We start from the raw sequence: 21,593 nt of genomic DNA on the forward strand, positions 1-21,593 counted from the left end.
GCTGTTTTCAAGGTTCATCCATGTTCTAGCATGTATCAGAACTTCATTTATTTATTGACAAATAATATTCCACTGTATGAATATATTACATTTACCCATTCATCACGTGATATAGGCATTTGTGTGGACATACAGGCTTTCTGTTTTTTGTTTGGATTACCCTTGATTTTAAATTTATTTTATTTTCAAGTATTATGCTTTTTTTTTTTTTTTTTTTTGAGGCAGTCTCACTCTGTTGCCCAGGCTAGAGTGCAGTGGCGCAATCCTGGCTCACTGCAGCCTCTGCCTCCTGGGTTCAGGTGATTCTTCTGCCTCAGCCTCCTGAGTAGCTGAGATTACAGAGGTGTGCCGCCACACCTGGCTAATTTTCGTATTTTTAGTAGAGCCTGGGTTTCATCATGTTGCCCAGGCTGGTTTCTAACCCCTGACCTCAGATGATCCACCTGCCTTGGCCTCCCAAAGTGCTGGGATTACAGACATGAGCCACCATGCCTGTCCACAAATAGTATGCTTTAAATGTATATTTATGCAATTTTACTCTTTGCCAATCATTTCAGCACATATATATGACCAAAAAAAAAAAAAAAAAGCATATGGAAGAAAGAATACCCACAGAAAGGGGAGGCATGAACAGAGGATTAATTCTCACAATTTTTTGGTGATGTATGACGCTATCAGGTATATTCCTTTTTTTTCAAAACTTGGAAATAAGAGATCAGGGTGTCAAATGTCCTCCTTAGTTTTACAAAATAAATGAGCAAGAAAATTGAAAAAATATGTATCAATTTATATTCTGAACTAGCTCTCTTTACAGAAAAATTCAGAAAAGGTTTCTATATGCTTGCTCTAGAAGTGCTGAAGATATGTAATACATATTTTATGAATACTGAAAGATTTCCCTTGAAATCATTTGGACAATTTTCATTAGAATTATCTCAATTTAATTTTTTCCATTTTTATTTCCAAAGATTTATCATTATTTTTTAAGAGACAGGATCTAGCTCTGTCACCCAGGCTGGAGTGCAGTGGCATGGTCATAGCTCATTGTAGTCTTGAACGCCTGGACTCAAGTAATCCTCCTGTCTCAGTTTCCCAAGTGGCTGGGATTACAGACATAATATTTGAGGGGAAAAGAACACAAACTCTCACGTAAAAGTGAGCAGAAAACATGAAAAGATAATTTACAAAGGACCTAAAAGTAGCCTTTATCTTTGGAAAAATATTATACAAATTAATACTACCCGAAGATACTTTTTTATTTATTAAATTGCCAACAATTAAGTATTGGCAGTACATTCTTTTGGCGAGGCTGTGGAAAATAAGCACTTTCATACATTGTTAGAGAAAATGCAAATTAGTACAATTTTGGAAGGAAATTTGGCAACAGATAACAAAACTGTGTATTTACCTTTGATTAAACAATTCCACTTCTAGGAATTCTCTTGTATCTCCAGCAATATAAAAATACATATGTACTTGATAATTTAGCAAGCATTGTTTGTAATTATAAAACATGGAAACAACACAAATGCCTGTAAGAAGGATAGTTTTTGATAAATATATAACAACATATAGATAATGATAAACATATAACAAAATTATTTATAAATAAAATTTGTTTTTAAAATAACAGTGGAGAACTACAGCTATTAGAAAGAGGGGGCTGGGCACAGCAGCTCACACCAATAATCCTAGAACTTTTGGAGGCTGAGGTGGGAGATACTTCTCACGATAGTGAGACTGTATCTCTACAAAATATAAAATAAATCAGCCAGGCATGGTGGCACACACCTGTGGTCTCAGCTACTCAGGAGGCTGAGGTGGGAGGATCACTTGAGCCCAGGCTTTGAGGCTTCAGTGAGCCATGATTGCATCAGACTCCAGCCTGGGCAACAGAGAGACCATTTCTCCAAAAAAAAAAAAATAAAAAAGGGGGGGGAGGATATCTTCAAACAGATATGGAACAAATTTTAGGAAATATTGTCAAGTGGAGAAAGAAGCACAATGATAGAGAGTATTTATAGTTTATGATATTTACAGTTTTCTACTTTTGCATATAAAAGAAGGGGAAATTTAAAATACGTGTATCTATTTGTGTAGAAAGAAAACAGGAAGGAAGAGCTGGAAATGAATGAGATTAATTATGAGAATGGGTGGGAGTTAGGAAATAAGAGAGGATGGGAACAGTGTAGAAGAGATTGAGGGGTGGGATAGTGACCCTTCTCTGCATGTATCTTCTTGTATAGGTTGACTTTCATAATCATGTATGTTTTACTTGCTGAAAATAAAAATAAAATCAACAAAAATGGGAAACAATAACATGGAATACAAACAAATTAATCCAGCTACACTTCACATGAATAGCATTGAAGTGAGAGAGGAAGTAACCCCAGTAACTCTCAGACTTATTTTTAGGACTTTAGTCCTCAGACTTTTGGCAAAAATAACTGTAACCAAGCATTGAACTCTAGTTACTAGTTTTATTTTTTGCAGTATTATTAGTTAGAAATTCTGAAACTACTTATTGTGTTCATAAGGCAAGGCAAATAAGTAAATATATTGTAGACAATGAAAGCCAGATTTTTTACTTTCACATAAGGAAAATTACAAATATGGAAGGAGGAAGATATTTAATGTTGGATTATATTTGGAGCTTTCAGTATGAATCAATTATTTTGTTTTTTAAGAGATGAGGTCTCACTCTGTCATCCAGGCTGGAGTACAGTGCTGTGACCATAGTTGACTGCAGTTGCGACCTCCTGGGCTCAAGTGAACCTCCCACCTCATCCCGAGTGGCCAGGATTAAAGGAATGTGCTGCCATGCCTGGTTCATTTTTAAATCTGTTTGTAGAGATAGGTTTCTCTGTGTTGCTCAGGCTGATCTTGAACTCCTTGCCTAAAGCGATCCTCCTACCCCAGCCTCACAAAATTCTGGAATTACAGGCAAATTAATGATTTTTAATTCATAGATAAAATATATGTTTATGTGCCCAGGGGTACGTATGTGCATGCATACGTATATACACACATGTTTTCTAGCTTAGAAACAATGACACACTAAATAGCAATGTATACGTTTAGTGCCCAAATCTTGCTTTCCAAACTCCATTCTCCACTTTAGGGAATCAACACTTTGGAACAAATATCCAATTTTAGAGCTTGGGTGAGGAAAGAACAAGATGAACCTGGAACATCTTGCTCTGCCGGAAAGTAAGGGAATGCTCAAAGGTTAATGGAGGTGTTAACTAATGTAGGGTGCAGGTACCTTATTACTGTTCTAAAGTCTAAAAGTATTTTGGAGAAAAGAGAGCTCTCTTACAGTGTTGTTGGGAACCACTGTGGAGAACAGTATGCAGGTTCCTCAAAAACTAAAAATAGAACCTACCCTCTGATCCAGCAATCCAGCTGCTGAGTATGTATCTAAAAGAAAAAAAAAGTATATCAACAAGATAGCTGCACTCCCATGCTGATTGCAACACCATTCATGATAGCCAAGATAAGGAATCAGTCTAAGTTCCGTCTGCAAATGAATGGATAAAGAAAATGAACCCTGTATGTACACAATGAAATATTACTCAGAGAAAAGAATGAAGTCCTGTCATTTGCAGCAACATGGATGGAACTGGAGGCCATTGTGTTAAATGAAATAAGCCAGGCACAGAAAGACAAATATTGCAACTCATATTTGGGAACTAAAAAAAAAAAAAGTTAAACTCATGAAGATAGAGAGTACAATGAGGGTTACCAGAGGCTAAAGAGTGGAGAGCCAGAGATAAAGAGGGGATGGTTAGTGGGTACAAAATATAGTTGGGAGGAATAAGATCTAGTGTTCAGTAGCACAACAGGGTAACTATAGTTAACAATAATTTATTGTATATTTCAAAATAACTAAAAGGAGTTGGAATGTTCCCAACACAAAGGAATGATAAATGTTTGAGGTGATGGATGTCCCAGTTACCTTGATTTGAGCATTGCACATAGTGTGCCTGTATCAAAATATCATGTGTACCCCATAAATATGTACAATGATTATATATATCCATAATTAAAAATTAAAAAATAATAAAAATAGTAAGATTTTACTCTGAAAAAAACCTAAAGATTATTTGAATTTGGGCACACCTCTGGCCCCTCGAGTTTCAGAAAAAGGATTGTAAATCATCTGTTTGTTCCTCAGTGTCTGAATACTTGGGGCATGAAGTCATGTTCTGCCCTTTCTGACTTGTCTTTTCTGCATACGACAATGTCCGTGTGTACACGTCTACATCCACACATGGTGGAGGGTGGAGGTCAGGAGTAGTAGGGGTAGCCTGACTCCCTAACCTCAAGGTTAAGATGAGCCAAGCAGCTAAGGCAATTCCCCAACTATATATTATCATTTTCAGGAACTTTCCTGTGATTATAAGAACTTTTGAGTATTGTACATAGCTGTAAGGTAAATAAAATAATAATTCTTATGTTTATTTTCAATAATAGGTCACCAGGAAGGTACATCACCACGGCCACCTCATGATTCATCTCTTTCTGCTCCCCTGCCCAAACCGTGTGTTTTTGTTACTCCATCTCTTCTTTCAGCAATGTGCAGCCTCTTGGACAACCTCTTGACGATTGCTCCCAGAGACACTGCAAAGGCTTTTCGACAAGCTCATCTCATAGAACTTCTCTGTAGGTAAGAGATAAATACTCCTAGAGGGGCATGTTAGTCGAGATAAATTTACACAAGCTGTATTCATGACTTGATATAAGATTTCATGTGACGTGGGAATATAGCTTTATTCTTTTTTTAGGCTCATTGAACTCTAGGATTTTGCTTTTGCCAGAATTGTCTTGATGGTTTTTATTTTACATCTAGTAAAGCACTTGTATTAGTTTGTTATCTCGACTATTAAGGCCAAAGAAAAACTCCTGCTTTCTAAAATTCATGGATCCTAAACCTTATTTATCCTCCAGCACACTTAAGGAATATGGTGCTATCCCCTATTCTTAATGGATGTGAGGGACTTTGGGAATTCATCTTTTTAGTGGTCATATCAGAATAATGTCCCTGGGTTGAAAAATTATTGGTTAAATTCATTTGGAGTTATTTTGTTATGGGAAATTAAACTTTTCATCAAAAAGTATTCTGATAAAATTTAGGGAAATTAAATTCAAAGAAAAATTGTTTGAATTTTTATTACTCACTTATTTGATATTAATCAGTCTGTAACATAATTTTTCTGAATTTCTAGTAAATTATAGTAGAAAACGACTAGATACTGAATTCAGGCTGACCTAAGGTCTAATGATAGTTCATTCACTCAGTAGCTTGCAGCCTTGGGAAGTTACTCCCTACTGTGTCATTAACACCTATTTAATGGGGTTAGTGTGAGAATTGAAAGTGATGGTATCTAGGATACCCCCTTAAGTATTACTTCTCTTTTCTTCTGGCGTTCAGTTTATTCTAGCCAACCACACCCACCTCCTTTTGACCACATGTTTATTTGCATTTCTCTGTCTCTCTGTCCCTTTACCTTTGAACATTCACCATCTGAAATGTCTTCCGTCTTTTTGCCAAATCATAGTGCCTTCTCTTTCTTTCTGGGATATTAAGAAAACTCTAAGAAATATAAACTCTAAAAGAAGTATTCCTTGTTTCACTTCATTCGATTGTAATTATTCCTTTAACATGTATGATATGCAATGGAGTATGAGTTTGTTCTGGCTTTAATATTTATTGGTCATGTTTTTACTGTGCCTACTCAGATTGGAAAAGTAACTGCTAGTCAGTTGGCTTTCCTTCCTGGATGCTCCTGCCTGAAGATGACCAAAATAGAGCTCTAGGGATAAGATCTCCTTTGCTTCTTACGAGTCAGCTAAGAGTCTGATGTGGCATTGAGGCCACAGGGGCATTAAAAGACCTATTATGGCAAAGGCTTATCATATTTCCATATCTGTTTTTCATTTTCGACTTTAAAAAAATCCTACTTGTTTTACTTTATTTTTATTTTTTTATTTTTATTATTTTTTGAGACAGAGTTTCACTCTTGTTGCCCAGGCTGGAGTGCAATGGGGCGATCTCGGCTCGCTGCAACCTCCGCCTCCCGGGTTCGAGCGATTCTCCTGTCTCAACCTCCTGAGTAGCTGGGATTACAGGCATCTGCCACTACGCCCGGCTAATTTTTGGTATTTTTAGTAGAGACGAGGTTTCACCATGTTCGCCAGGCTGGTCTCGAACTCCTGACCCCAGGTGATCCACCCACCTTGGCCTCCCAAAGTGCTGGGATTATAGGCATGAGCCACCGCACCCGGCCTGTTTTACTTTATTTTGTTTTTTACTTTCTAAATATGAACAGTGTTGTTGCTATTTTAGCCAGTATTTTTGCTATTTTATTAGGAAAGTAACCACCAAGGTTCCTGTTACTCATTTGCTTTCTTTCCGAATGGGCTGTATTATATTTTGTTCTGCTTTTTATTAGGTTTCCTTAGATATTTTCTTCACAACTCTTTGCTTCTCACTTTTCTCTGACAAGATATTTTCCTGTTTGAAGGTAACCCAGGATACAATTTGAAATTATTTGAGATATCTTTTTATAAATATTTTCTTTGCTTATAAAGATCCTTTCTCTTGAATTGTATTCGAGTTACCTTTAAACTTCAAATTCTGATTTCTTAATCTTTAATAAAAAGTATACTAATCTTCTGAAGGATTTTCTTTTTCTGATCATCACAGCATTGCAGATGCTACCCTCATACAGACATGTGTCCAGAAACTCAGAGTCCTGCTGCCTTCATCGCCTCCAGCTGAACACACTCAGGCTCAGGTAAGCGTCTCAAGTCTGTTTGGGGTTTGTTTACATTAGGTGTCAAAAATAAAAATCTTGCTGAGGAGATACTAGTCATAGGAAAAGGATGAAAACCTCTCAAAATATACATGGTATGATGAGATTATTTGAAATATGTTACTTAAAATTTTAATATGGGACATGTTTGGATGTTAGAAAAGAGAGATGGGGTTTGAAGACCTAGATTCTATTCTTGACTCCATCATTAACCAGCTTTAAATGTATAATCAAGTGTCTGGATATCTTGGAGCACCACTTCAATAAAGAGGGACATTGGTATAGTTTGCCTCCTGCTTCTGTGATTTTAGGCTATCTCTGTTATTTACACCAAAGTTAAAGTTGTTAAAATATTTGGTGGCTAACTTACGTGTATTTTCAAAACCCAATTTGATAAAAATGATTTATTCTTGTTCCTGCACAGATATTTACTGTTTTAAATTCTTGCCTATAGCTAGAATCTATTTATAAACATGCTTAACAATTATTCATGTAGCTGTTGCTAACAGAAATTTTATTTCAAAATCAAATTTTAAGGAGGGCCACAAGATTTATTTAGGGGATGATGAATTAAAGGTGAAGTAGACCAATATCTCTTGCTTTGAGATGTGTTCTTTGAGCTGAATAAGACAGACCCCGTTACAAAGTTTGGGAATGCTACACACATGGTCTTTGAAGCTCTTGTCCTGGTGCAGTGTTTTCACCTGAGCATGCCTATTGCATAATGACTGTCTCCTCCATTTTTCTGCTCTCCATCCAACAAATCTTTGTTGAGTACTTGCTGTGTGCCTGGATCTTCTCCAAGTGAATAAAACAAAGACCCTTCCTCAAGTTGGGAGAATAGATAATTAGAAAATCCATATATGCCTGAAGATGATAGACATCTCAGAAGAAAAACTAAAGCAGGGGACAGGAAGTGATGTCAGAGTTGGAAGGGTAGGGCTATTCCACTTAGGACAATTAGGCAGTGACGTGGGACCCGAAGTTAGTGAAGAAGCTAGTCCTGTGGTCATTGCAAGACCCCTGAGGTTGGGGTATGCTTGGCCTATCCAAGAAACAGCAAGGAGGGTGGAGTGGCTGGAGCAGAATCTGTGAGGGCAAAATGAGGCCAGAGGGGCACAGTCAGCTCCATGAAGTCAGGACCTTACTGGCTGTTGTGTTCCGTTGTGTTCTGAGTGTCTGGCACAGGGCTTGTCTCATGACAGGTGCTCCCTTGATACTTGTGCGATGAATGAATAATAGCAGTAGCAAACATTTATGGGCATTTGTTTTTGTTAATTCATGTAATCTTCACAAGAATCATGAAGTTATCATTAATGTCATTTTATAAAGGAAATGCCTGAGGCCCAGAGAGATGAGTGACTTGTCCAAGGTCTCTGACATAGATTCCAACCCATGCAGGTCAGTTCCAGGGCCCACATTCTTAACCACTGCACTAGGTGGCCTTATGCAGATTAAATGCTTCTGGGCTCTTAGTATGTATATAAGATCATTCACTCATGCCAGGAAATTCTTGAGCCTCTGCTTTACCAGATTCTGTTCTAGGTGCTAGTGATATATCCTTGAACAAAGCAGATGAGCATCTCTCCTCACGTACAGTCTGTGCCATAAATGCAGGAGACAGACAGTGAACAAGTAAATAAAATGCATTTTATCAGATAGTCACAAATGGTATGGAAAAAAGTAATTGAGGATGGGTAAAAGGGTCTGTCAGCAAGGGGAGGGGCCTCCTGAAGGTGACACTTAAGCAGAAAGCTGGGGAGGTGAGGGAGCAGGCTGCGAGTGCCTGCAGCAGATGGGGTGGTCAGAGCCCTGCTGGTGGGGTTATACTCTGCTAAAGGTATGATGTATTAAAGTTTGTGGTCAGTTGGTTGGTATTTTTTTTTGAAGAGGGCCATACATAGAAAAAGAGTTACTTTATCAACTACTCAATATATTAATATTTTATTTAATCTTGAATGTGATCATATACAAAAGAATCTATAGCAATTCCGCTTTTTCTCTATAACACTTCTTCTTGCCTCACCTGGCATGGTTTATCTATTTATGGTAATATTTCATACATCCAGAGGTCAGACTTGCTATAATTTCAGTAGTGTAGAATATGAAGTTAATATGAAGTCTCAAGACTTCACGGCAGTAAACAAATTAAATTTCACAAACTGAAGAGTTTGTGAAACCTGGAGCCACCTACACTTTTATATAAAGTAAGTTGGCAAATGAGATAAAGGGAGGACGTATTCATCAGGAGAAGTAGGACAGAACTATTTGTAAATAGTCTGAGACCATTGACCTCAGGGACACGTACTCCACAAATTTACAACAGGCTCTCGACTCTTCATTACACTCTTACAACCCCAGAATAAGGTGAGAGGAAAAAAAGTGTGTGTGTGTGTGTGTGTGTGTGTGTGTGTGTGTGTGTGTGTGTGTACAGAGAGAGAGAATGACTGATTTCAGAATATCTTTATAAAATTCACTTATATGTAACTGGCTCATGGCTTGAGGGTAGTGGACAAATGAGACATCACAGCTCATTCTTTAATTGTTACATATTCAGAGGATTATTTTTCTGAAAAGTACTTTTGCCAGTTAATACTTAACAATATTAGCATCAGGCAAATTCCAGAGATGGTTTTGTTGGTGATATTGAAGATGATTTAATTTTTTCTTTTATAATTAATAATAGTATTTTTACGCTGAGGGCAATAATTGAACATATTTGCATTTTATTTGTAGCAATAACTAGGCTATTAGGCTAGCTTTCCCCCACCCCCACTTACGCACTTTGAAGGGTATTTTTGTAATCTTTCTTTCTTTACAAAATTATAGACTTTATGGCTTTGTTATGCACTTTTCTACTTCTTCCATAATATTGATTTCATAATTTGACTACTTGAAAAATATGGAGACTTTTTTTTTTTCTTTTGAAACAGGGTTTTACTCTGTCACCCAGGCTGGAGTTCAGTGGTGTGATCACAGCTCACTGTAGCCTCTACCTTCTGGGCTTAAGTGGTCCTGCCATCTCAGCCTCCCAAGTAGCTGGGACTGCAGGCCTGGCTAATTTTTATATTTTTTGTGGAAACAGGATCTTGCCATATTGCCCAGGCTGGTCTCAAACTCCTGGGCTCAAGCCATCTGCCCACCTTGGCCTCTCAAAGGACTGGCATTACAGTACAGGTGTGTTAGCCACCACACCTGGCCAAGACTTTACTTCTTTAAATGGAATTCAAAACTTGACTTTGAAAACATTGCTTTGTTTGGTGTATAGTTGACAGTATTAATATGGCTGTTAATGACATGCTTATGAGAAAAATAATGCTTTGTCTGCTATGTGTTAATTTCAGATCTTGAAAAATTATGGTTAATATTTTATTTTTTATTGTGTTACAAAAGTAAAATACTGTATCACTGAGATGGGCTTTTTATATGGCATGTTTGATTTTACCCTGTCTCCTTTTCAAACAGGTTTCGTTTCTCCTGGAATACCTATCCTCTTTGTCCAGGCTTCTGCAGTCATGTTTATTGGTGGAGCCTGACCTTGTGATTCAGGATGAGCTTATGAAACCTCTTATCACCAATATCATTGGCATTCTCACCGTATGTACCAAAGATGTATTAGGTAAGCTTAATTGTTTTAGTTTAGAATGTAAGTGAATAATAGTGAGAAAAAAAAAACTTACTCTGTTTCAGATATTCACTTGAAGGTTACTTTTTGAATTTCTTTTTGCTAGTGTTTTGGAAGGCTTTGATAATGTGTTTTATAGTTTGGGTGCATTTTAGTGGTACCAATTAAGACAAGTGTGTAGTATAATAAAGGACTACCCTTGAGTTTTCAGTTTAAATGAGGGCAAAGCTCTCCGTGTGATGTCAGAAAGTACAGTGAGTTCTGGGTATTAATTATTCTTATAAACTATGGCTAAGGCCAAAAACTTAATAAAACATTCCCAATAACAAGTATAAGCCAATCTAGAATATATCAAAAATTTCCTAAGGTCCTAAATTATTGAAATGTGTATATATTTTGTGATCTAATGTTATCTCCAGGGGAAAATATTTTATGATGAAAAGTTGAATGTAATGCTTAGTGGAGAAAATTAAAGCAAAGTAGGATCTTTGTCAAAATCTAATATAATTGTTTTAAAAATGGAAACAATCATTTATAATGAAGTAATTGACCATTTGGTAATTCTCTTTGCCTTTCAGTTTTATTTGAACGACGGATTTACTTGGTTTTAGGTCTAGAAAATGAAGTGTGTTATGATACCCAGCAAAGCCAGTTCTTAGCATCTCATCAGTGTTAAAATGATCTCGATGTTAAGGGAATAGTAATTCCTTAGAAATTCAACAAGTGGCAGTGATACCCTAACTAAGCTTATTAGGTTAGACTGGACAAGCTCAACAAGGCGATATCACCCCCAGTCCCTAAGGAGTGAAAATTGATTCTGGGGAGAAGAGGGTGAGGCAAAAACATCTTAGAAATTAAAATGGTTTGTAGGCTTCCAAAGCTCCACTCTACCTGAGACAATCTTATTACTATTTCTCTTCTTGGTTTTTCTTGAGAATTCCTTGAGAAGCATTGACGTTGAGTTCATGGAAGATACACAAGATGTATGCAAGACTAGTGCCACAAAACTGTGGTGAATAGATGACAGCAGCTGGAGGACCTTTGGTTGATTGTTTGATCCCAAGGTCATATAGCAAAAGGTGGTCTGTGTATCTTGGCTGCTATTGGCTGCCTTGTGAATGCTTTTTATTGATCCTCTTGCTTTTCTGTATGATTTGAGCTTTGAAAATTAAATGAAAGTAGTATATATTTAATTACATGAAAGTTGTTTAACCCATCATTAATTACATCAAGCGCTGAAAGGAAAAAATGTCAATATCTGAATGTACATCTATTAGCTGGTTAAATTAAAAATTGTTTTCTCATATCTAGCAAAAGGTTTTAAAAGTTCACTAAAAATTTTTTTAAGAAGTTTTTAAAATTTTTTCTGAAAAAAATAAGTTTTAAGTGATTTTATAAGAATTTATTATATTGCTATTATGTATTTATATGAATTGCTAATTTATGTATATAAATTGATACATTGTGATGATATATATATATATAAGTAAATAAATTACATGAAAAATTATTCAGCAAGTATAGGTGCAAAGCTAAATTTGGTGTTAATAGGTCTTTAATTTTTAATTTAATTTTCAACTTAAATGTTTTATTCGGCTATTCTTAAGCCTGTATTGAATAAAAACAGTAAGTTCTATACTTAGCCTTTTTATGTACAAAGTACAGATATTCATATAGTACATAAAGAGATATACAGTATATGTGTGGAATTAAAATCTTGTGGGGATGGCAATGAGGAAACATATTTCTAAAATAAACTCTTTAGAGAGCCACTAATGACAAAAGGGTTGAGAATCACCAAGAATTGCCCTGGGGAAGGTGCAGTTTTCAAGTACCTCATAGGTGCTTAAGTACACCTAGATAGATGTCCTCGGGGTTAACGTCCTATAAAGTTTACATTATAGTGGAATTTGATAAAAGATGACAAATCCTCCTGATGGCGTGGTCAGAGAGAGTCCTCAATGACTGCTCTCCAGCTTCCATTTACCTGAGTGCAGAGAAGGGAAAATGGGTCCTCATCCTAGAATCGCTACATCCTTAGCCATAGGAAGAGCTGCAGAATCTTCTTTTGTGTCATACTTTTCTTTGTGGGATGATACTTTTCTTGGTTCTTCAAAGAAATTCTTTCTTTTCTACCTTGACCTTGGCACACAGTGCTTTCCTTTCACCCCTGCCCGAAGCTGCCGGAGGGGATAAAGGAAATAGGGGAAAACTTACTCTGACAAAAGTAGCACAAACAATGACATAGTTTTATAATGTGCCAATATATAGTTCTGCAGTCATGGCTTAATATTTAGTTTGTCACACCTTCTGATTGTTCTTGAGTATGCTTTAATAAGAGGAGAGTTTGTGAGTGTGGCTTTATATGCAGGAGGGTGGAGGGGAGATATCTTAAGAAGCAATGGAAAAGAAGTTAATTGAAACAAATTTTGGATAATGCTGAATTAGATTTGTCTTCGTTTGATAAGTGCACACCCCTCATTTTAAGTGTAATGAAGTGTCTGTGGTAAGTTTTATATCTTGAAAGGTTCTTTTCCTTCGTTGTGTTAATAACTTGAAGCGTTTTGATTAATTTTATAGATAAAGAGTTAATATCAGCTTTTTATCACACATGGACACATTTATTTAATCTTCTGGCCATGCTCCTGAGGAAAGCTGGTGCCGTCACACTCCCGTCTGTTACCGTGGCCCTGGCCAAGCACTGGACAGCGGTGATTGGTAAGCAGATACTCGCATAATCTTGGGGGCTTTCTGCTAATAAAATGAGATAATGATTCTGCCTGTTTAGATACGTAAATTCACTAAAGTTAAGTAATTATGGTGTGGCATATAAAAGAGGTATCAGGGTGCTTGCTTTGAAAAATTTGCAGTGTTCTTGAGCCCCCAAAAAATGCATTTTTGAAAAATTGAAACACATTTTGAGATAACATAAAAGCGAGTTAGGAAAGCCTGTGGTTTTATTTATTTTTTTTATTTTTTTAAGCTTTTTAAAGATGTCATCCCTGAAGCTGTCTTTTATTGAGAACATTATATTGGCCACTGTTGGTTTTTTTAAATTTTACTTTTAAGTTCTGGGATACATGTGCAGAACGTGCAGGTTTTTTACGTAGGAATACATGTGCCATGGTGGTTTGCTGCACCTATCAACCCATCATCTAGGTTTTAAGCCCCGCAGGCATTAAGTATTTGTCCTAATGCTCTCCCTCCCCTTGCTTCTCATCCCCCGACACGGTGTGTGATGTTCCCTTCCCTGTGTCCATGTGTTCTCATTGTTCATCTCTCACTTGTGAACGAGAACACGCAGTGTTTGGTTTTCTGTTCCTGTGTTAGTTTGCTGAGAATGATGGCTTCCAGCTTCAACCATGTACCTGAAAGGACATGAACTCATTCTTTTTTTATGGCTGCATAGTGTTCCATGGTGTATATGTGCCGCATTTTCTTTATCCACTCTGTCATTGATGGGCATTTGAGTTGGTTCCAAGTCTTTGCTATTGCGAACAGTGCCACAGTAAACATACGTGTGCATTTGTCTTTACAGTAGGATGATTTATAAAACTTTGGGTATATACCCAGTAATGGGATTGCTGGGTCAAATGGTATTTCTGGTTCTAGATGCTTGAGGAATCACCACACTGTCTTCCACAATGGTTGAACTAATTTATACTCCTACCAGCAGTGTAAAAGCATTCCTATTTTCTCCACATCCTTGCCAGCATCTGTTGTTTCCTGACTTTTGAATAATCACCATTCTAACTGGCGTGAGATGGTATCTCATTGTGGTTTTGATTTGCATTTCTCTAATGACCAGTGATGATGAGTTTTTTTTCATGTTTGTTGGCTGCATAAATGTCATCTTTTGAGAAGTGTATGTTCATATCCTTCGCCCACTTTTTGATGGGGTTGTTTTTTTTTTCTTGTAAATTTGTTTAAGTTCCTTGTAGATTCTGGATGTTAGACCTTTGTCAGATGGATAGATTGCAAAAATTGTCTCCCATGGTGTAGGTTGCCTGTTTACTCTGATGATTGTTTTGCTGTGCAGACGCTCTTTAGATCCCATTTGTCACTTTTAAGCCTGTGGTTTTATAAAGGTACCTATGATATGATTATAAAACAATGAGATAAATTTTCTCGTGTTGGTATAGAAACCAGTATCGTTTCTGACATACGTGTATTGTATGCGGATACATCTTCATATATAAAATCCGGTATACATGATAACATGGAAAGTTATGATAAAAATAACTTTCTCATCACATCAGAATTTTCTTATAGTACAGAAATGCGAAGAGTATAGTGTAATTATTTTTATAAGATGTTTTTCATGATAGTTGCCCACTAAAATAAACATGGTAATTTTAAAATAACTAATCTTTAATTATTCATGAAGCCTCCTAAATTTTAGCATAGAAAAAAGCTGTTTTTTAACATAAATATTCATAGCTGACATTTATGTAACCTTTTTAAACAACCTGCTTAAATGTACTCAAAATTGAGTTATTTTAAGCTTCCAAAGTACCTGCTAATTCAACTGACTGATTTTTTTTAACATTTATTTTATCATTTGATCATTCAGTAAACTTAAATGCATGATACAATTTTTAACCAAAGCGATAGTAAGAATTATGGCAAATGCATGTTTAACAAGGAACAGAATTGTTAGTTTTCTGAATATAGGAGTTCTGAGTCTACCATGGAGTACAGTGTCCATGTAGGATATCATTATTTTGTTTAAAATATAATAATTGAAAGAGATTGACTGATTAAGACATTGAGATTTTTCTTCTTATATTTATTGGGGGAAAATTAGTTTATCACCTGAGTCACCAATAATATCAATAGAAAGCATGATGCTACCCACATTAGATAAATCTGGCCTGCAGCTTGTTTTGGTAAATAAAGTTTTATTGGAACATAGCCACACTCATTTACATATTGCATATGGCTGCTTTCATGCTACAACAGTTGAGAAGAATAGTTGTGAAAAAGCCAGTTACCTGCAGAATATAAAATACCCACTACTTGGCCCTTTACAGAAAAAGTTTGCTGACCTCTGACTTAAACTTATTTATCTGACACTATTTCTCTAGTGATAAAATAAATACATATTAAATTCGAAACCTTCCTTCAAAATATGTCTACAGTTTTATGTAATAATAGTACTAATCAAGAGTAACTTACCGCATAAATGGTTTTCATAATAGTAATGTTAATGAAAGCATTAATAACAATTATCATTGATTTTTTTGCCATGGTTTTATTTTTGGTTTTTGTTTTTTTTAAAATCAATTTCCATCTCATATGCCCATATACATTTAAAAGATCTCGTGGTCACTCCGTAACTTGCGTTATCTATAAGAGTCTTTTCTCAAACTTGACTAATATTTGGACATCATTTAAATGAACATAATTCTCATGAAACTCTACTGCTACTTTATTTTTCTTATGTAACTTTAATTTGTACAAGCCAAAATCTAAGTAAAAATTTTTATGGTTATAATTCTCACACAAGCATAAATCTAAAATATAAAATCAAACAAAATTATAAATCCAATTTTTCAAGTTTATAAAATATACAACAACACATGTAATTTTGATTAAACAAAACCAGTGCTCACAACAGGAAATTAATAATGACTGTTTCAGTGTAAATTCCTTTGAGTTTGGTCTGTTCTTTCCACTCTGTATTAAGTTTGTGAATCAGTTCGTGACCACTCATGTGCTGTCTGAACTGCTATGAAATATTTGTTTGTACATTGTGCCAACACTGCATACTAAGTCTTGCTTTTAAGTTCTATTTGGTACCAGCTCCTTTAAAAATTGCAACACAATCACACAAGTTGGTAATCTAGATGATCCAGAGTATAGTTACTTTAAAATCAATTTGATTTCCTTCTTTATTGAATTTTGAAGAAATTTTCAAACATTCACATCTGAAATTATTCTTTTAGATATGTTCTGCAAATGTGCAGGCTTGTCTGCCACGTGCCCTGCCCTGTATACTGCCAGCCTGCAATTCCTTTCTATTCTCTTGACCGAAGAAGCAAAAGGGCATCTCCAGGCTAAGAGCAAAACAAATTTATCCTATAGTCCAACAATGGCTTCACTTCTTGATGACACTCAGGAAAATCAGAAATCTCTAGAACGACTTAGTGATGTAATTCTTCAGGTACGTCATTTCTTGGTTTTTCAAAAACTTTAGCATTTAAATGAATTGACTTTCAGTCAGTGTCTCAGTCATTTAAATTAAGAAATAGTAATGCTTATTATGACTGTTTAAATGATACAGAAGTTTATAAAGTTAAATTAGCTATCTCCTCCTTAGCCCCACCCGCTTATGTTGACCAGTTTCTTCAGTGAATATGATATAAGAATTTGAAGTGAAATATTACTAATCTAAATCTAACAGTTGATCAAGACAATGTTTCATATCATGACGAAAATGGATATATTTCAGGAATGCAGTTATGGTTCAAAATTTATTGTAATTTTAAAGATAAATCTATGTCTCTGAAAATATATTCTAAGTGACATTTGATTTCTATAAATGGACCACAGATTTTTGGGGCTGGTTACACGTATAGGTAAGTGGACTTGTCTGGCACATTTGGAAGAAAATGCCCCCTTTCCAAGCCCTGTTACCTGTTTTATCTTATAAAATTATGTTTACAGTCTAAAATGTGAATCAATAATTTTATTAATCAGAAAACATTCTAAAATCACTAAAGTATTATTTTATAAGTAGATTAGTAAGTTTTTAAAAACTGTGTGTTTACTAAGTTAAAGTTGTACATTGTTTTTTACAAACAGGAATATTTTTAGATTTTTCGGTATTTAGAATTATTCTTTTTAATCATATGGTTTTATGATTTTTGTCTTCTCGCTGAAAGGTAGAAAAGTAGTAGAATTGTTTACTGAAGAATTTGCGTCAGCTTCCCAATCAGCCAGCCACGTTTGACAAAGATAGAAGATTGTCTCTGTGCCAATTTGTTATAGTCCCTTTGTTGCTTAGAATTTGGAGATTTTTACCCACTTCTTTGCCTGTGAGAGTCATGGTCATGCAGATATTTCTGGTATGACTGCTTGTGCATTTTGGGCACAAGGCTTGATTATGTTGAGATGCAGAAAGGATTGCCAGTAAGAGAGGAGAAAACGCTTCCTGGTTCACCCAGGAGCTGTCCTGTGGAGAGTGTCACAGGCCTTCTCAGGGGACTTTGTCTCCCTTGTGCTACAGAATCTGGTTGCCTTTCCAGCATAGGTAAGAAGCCTGTTAAGGCTTCCCCCATTTTCTCATCCATCTCCAGCAGCGCCTTCAGAAGCCTGGATAGAGCTCTAGGGGAGAAGGGTTCCTCAAAGCATTTCTCTAAAAGCCTCTTATTCTTGGGAGGCCGTAGCTTTCCTGTACCTACTCCCTCACTGTCAGTTCACTTAAATTTTCTTAGTTGAAAACAAAAACTGGACGTTGTCCCAGTTTTCTCATTCCCCATCAGAACAACAGACTTTATTTCCCAATGATTAACTGAGTCTCCAGTTTTGCACTTTAAAGAATGTTGTAAGGAGGAAAATTCAAACCTTTTCAAAAGTCTCCCAACCACAACCGCTATCTAATTTAATTATAAATTTCCTAACTTTGGCTTTGGTTGGAGCACGGTACTGCTTGGGGAAAGGCTTTTGCTCTTGCTGACACACTTTGCTCGTCAGAGAATTTCAGTGACTTCACTCACTCAGAGGAGAGTGCAGTGAGGGCAGTGTGCTGGGCCCTGCCCTCCCTGCCAAGGCCAAAATGGCAATAGCTGTGGGAGCCTGGCTCTGCATGGATGACTGTGGATGTCCTGCAACCAATCCTCCTGGACCTGGGAAATTTAAAGACTTCCAGCCAGGCAAAGCCAGGGCTATTTTATTTCCCAACTCTTTGATGTTGTTTGTGGTGCTGTGTTTGAAGAATCCGTGATGAGACTCATGATACATATGGATCCATGTAGGGTAATGAATCAGTTTATAATAGTATACACAGGAAAAAAAAAAATCTGTGCTAGAGGAATTTGTGAAATGTACCTTGTCCTTATTTTTACCTAATACTTTGTAATATTATTCATTATAAAAGCTTTTGTTTATAATTTTTTTGTTACCTTTTTGAACAAAGAAAATGAGATAGCCTACAGTCACAGAATATCTCAATGATTTTCCTAATGACTAGCTAATTTTCCTCTTTATTTCTTCTAAATTACAAAACATGTATTTTGTGAGGGTATGGATACATTAACCAGTTATTTAAACCATGTTTCCTAATAAATCATACTCTTTGTGTTCGTGTAAGCAGTAGAATTTGGATACATGACATCTGTTAGAAAGGCACAGGCAAGTTTAAGACAAAGAAAGTGAAGAGAGGAAGTATACTCCTGGCACACTTATGACAAAATGTGTACCTAATGTAAATTGGGAGTTAATGGGCCTATTAAATTACAAACACTGGTTTTTTTGCCCTATAGAAATAGGATATGTGAATTAAAATATTATTAGAATACATTCAACAGCAACACGTTTTGATAAGTAATAAATGTAGCTTACTACATGTCCATGGAGGCTGTGGTTTGGGCCAAGTGCTATATGAAGCAAAGTAAACTACAGTCTTTAAATTATCTGAAGAAATTATATTCTAAAATTGGTGTCTTTCAAAGGTCTATTTAAGTTTTCTGTAAAGCCACACGCAAAAAACATTTGATATGGGACCTTAGGCAAGTCACTTAACTTCTTGTGATTCAGTTCTTCAAGTGCAAAATGATAGGCTTTTATTACATTATTACTAAGTTTCAGCTGCCTCTAAAATCTCCATCCTCCTAACAAATTACTGTATTGGAACTTCAATTAAAATGTCTGGGCAGAGTTATCTTTTAAATGGTGCTTTATAGCACTATCCCATAGGGGATGCATGTTGAAAGTATTCATACTTACATCTTTAGTCATGTGTAAGTGTTTTTTTGTAAGTCCATTTTGAGATGGTTTCAGACTTTGAACATTTTCTAAGAAATATTCAGCTCTCTTTTGTCCATAAAATACTGAACACATTTGACTTAGCAGAGATTTTACCTTCCCTAGTTTGTGAAGATACAGTAGTCTCCTCTTATCTGTAGTTTTGCCTTTTATGGCTTCAGTTACCCATGGTTGACTGTAGTCCAAAAATATTAAATGGAAAATTCCAGAAATACACAATTCTTACGTCTTAAATTGCATGCCGTTCTGAGTAGTGTGATGAAATATTGCTCTGTCTCCCCCCGGGACGTGAATCATCCTATGTCTAGCTTACCCACGTTGCATACGATATGTGCCCATTCATCACTTAGTATAGCTATCTTGGTTATCAGACTGACAAATCACAAGACGAAGAAGGATGAGTGCACTGTAGTAAGATACTTTAGAGAGAGGCCACAATCACATAATTTTTATTATACTATTCTGTTATTATTATTGTTAATCTCCTACCTGCCTAATTTATAAATTAAACTTTATTGTAGTTACATATGTATAGTAATAAAACTTAGAATATATAGAGTTGAGTACTATTCATGGTTTTAGGTGTCCACTGGGGGTGTTGGAATGGATCCCTCAAAGATAAGGGGGCCTACTGTGCTCAATATGTTTTATTTGCAAATACATATAGATAACAAGATCAATGAAAATCTCTCTATGTAGTAGATTTCATCTATAATTGATGTATTAATCAATTGAGATAATGAATTAATTTTGCTCCTTATATTTGATCTGATATCTAAAAGTAGTAATGCAAATGAGGAACTCTTGTGTCTTATTTTAGATGTATTTTGTGCTCACATTTAGTGAATGGTAAAATTCAAGGGTAAATCTGTTGAAAGGAAGGCTTATATATTTAAGATACTGTTGTGTTGATGAATGTTCACTGTAATTAAAAAGCCTATTTTTTACATTAAGTACCTTTTGGAAAGAAAGCAAGAAAGTCTTGACCTAGAATACCCTACATCACTTAAATGTACAGAAGGGATTAATCTAGAAAGAGCATGACATTTAAATGAATTTTGGTTGATGAAAAGACATTATTTCTTGCTCTGTATCGTCTCGATTTCTTTTTCTCTTTTTGTGTATTTGCATCATCTAGGAGCTAGTTATCTGTTGCTTGAGTTTATTCTCAGCCTTGCTGCCTCCCGGCTCCTCACACTTCCAGTCATGTCCACTTGCTCTGTGCAGAGATGCTCAGACTGTTTTTCAGTCTGCAGTAAATACTGTATGGAAACTGATAGAAAGTCAGTTCTTCACTCCAGCATTTCCTTCAGTATATGTTGGAAAGTATGTGAATTTACTATAGGTTAATCCTGTTTGTTTCCTTTTTGTTTGTTTGGTTTTGGTATGGGGCTTTGATTTCAGTTTTACCGTGTACACATTTTAGAGAACCAAACAGTTTTATCTGTAAGTTTTTACTAAAAGTAGATTTCTGCCTTCATTCCTCATTTTCTCAGAGGTGACCACTTATACCTCATTTAGCTACTTTTTATAGCTTCTCTTTCATGTATCTAAATAACATGCTTATATTTTTTTGTCTTGATTATTCAGTTTTAGATATTATCTATTGAATTCCTACTATGGAAAATGAGACTTTAGCTTTTTTTTCATGCCTCACCCACCTACCCTGCCAAAATGGGTTTCCTTCTCATTCTCCTAATATCGATATACCATAATGCCAATTAGAGAATAGGCAGCGTGAATGGTATTAAATTTATGACAGTGTTATACACAATTGAACCATGTTGCAGAGTGTTTTAACTTTCTTTTCTTGCACAGCTTTTGTTTGCCTTAGACGTAATTATTGTATTATTTTAAAACATGCTGACTTTCCTGTTATCACTTATAAACTCCATGCTCTTTGCCAGAATTAAATATCCTCTCAGTGTGTTCAGAATTGTCAGAACTTCATCGCTTCATCTTTTGGAATAAATCTCTTCCCAATTCCTTCTAACCTACTTGGTGCCTGTTGTCGTCCTGGGATATCCATTCACCTGTTTCTGGGAATTCCTTTACCTCTGTGCTAGGTGCAGTCTCCTGTCGTTCTGGGATATCCATTCACCTGTTTCTGGGAATTCCTTTACCTCTGTGCTAGGTGCAGTCTCCTGTCGTCCTGGGATATC

The 21,593-nt window shown here is 35.9% G+C and overlaps 1 protein-coding gene across 5 annotated transcripts in view; it reads left to right on the top strand.

Annotated features, from left to right (window-relative positions):
- The window catches only part of RTTN (rotatin), a 217,094-nt gene that overhangs the window by 156,228 nt on the left and 39,273 nt on the right, over positions 1 to 21,593 (top strand). For all 5 annotated transcript variants that reach the window (XM_032152076.2, XM_058438269.1, XM_058438270.1 and 2 more), the window contains 5 exons: positions 4,477 to 4,669; positions 6,710 to 6,800; positions 10,284 to 10,437; positions 13,024 to 13,161; positions 16,392 to 16,609. In XM_032152076.2, coding sequence (XP_032007967.1) covers positions 4,477 to 4,669; positions 6,710 to 6,800; positions 10,284 to 10,437; positions 13,024 to 13,161; positions 16,392 to 16,609 — 794 coding nt within the window. The remainder of the gene's footprint in view (positions 1 to 4,476; positions 4,670 to 6,709; positions 6,801 to 10,283; positions 10,438 to 13,023; positions 13,162 to 16,391; positions 16,610 to 21,593) is intronic.

The sequence above is a fragment of the Hylobates moloch genome, unplaced genomic scaffold (assembly GCF_009828535.3).
Source record: "Hylobates moloch isolate HMO894 unplaced genomic scaffold, HMol_V3 SCAFFOLD_5, whole genome shotgun sequence".
Taxonomy (NCBI): domain Eukaryota; kingdom Metazoa; phylum Chordata; class Mammalia; order Primates; family Hylobatidae; genus Hylobates; species Hylobates moloch.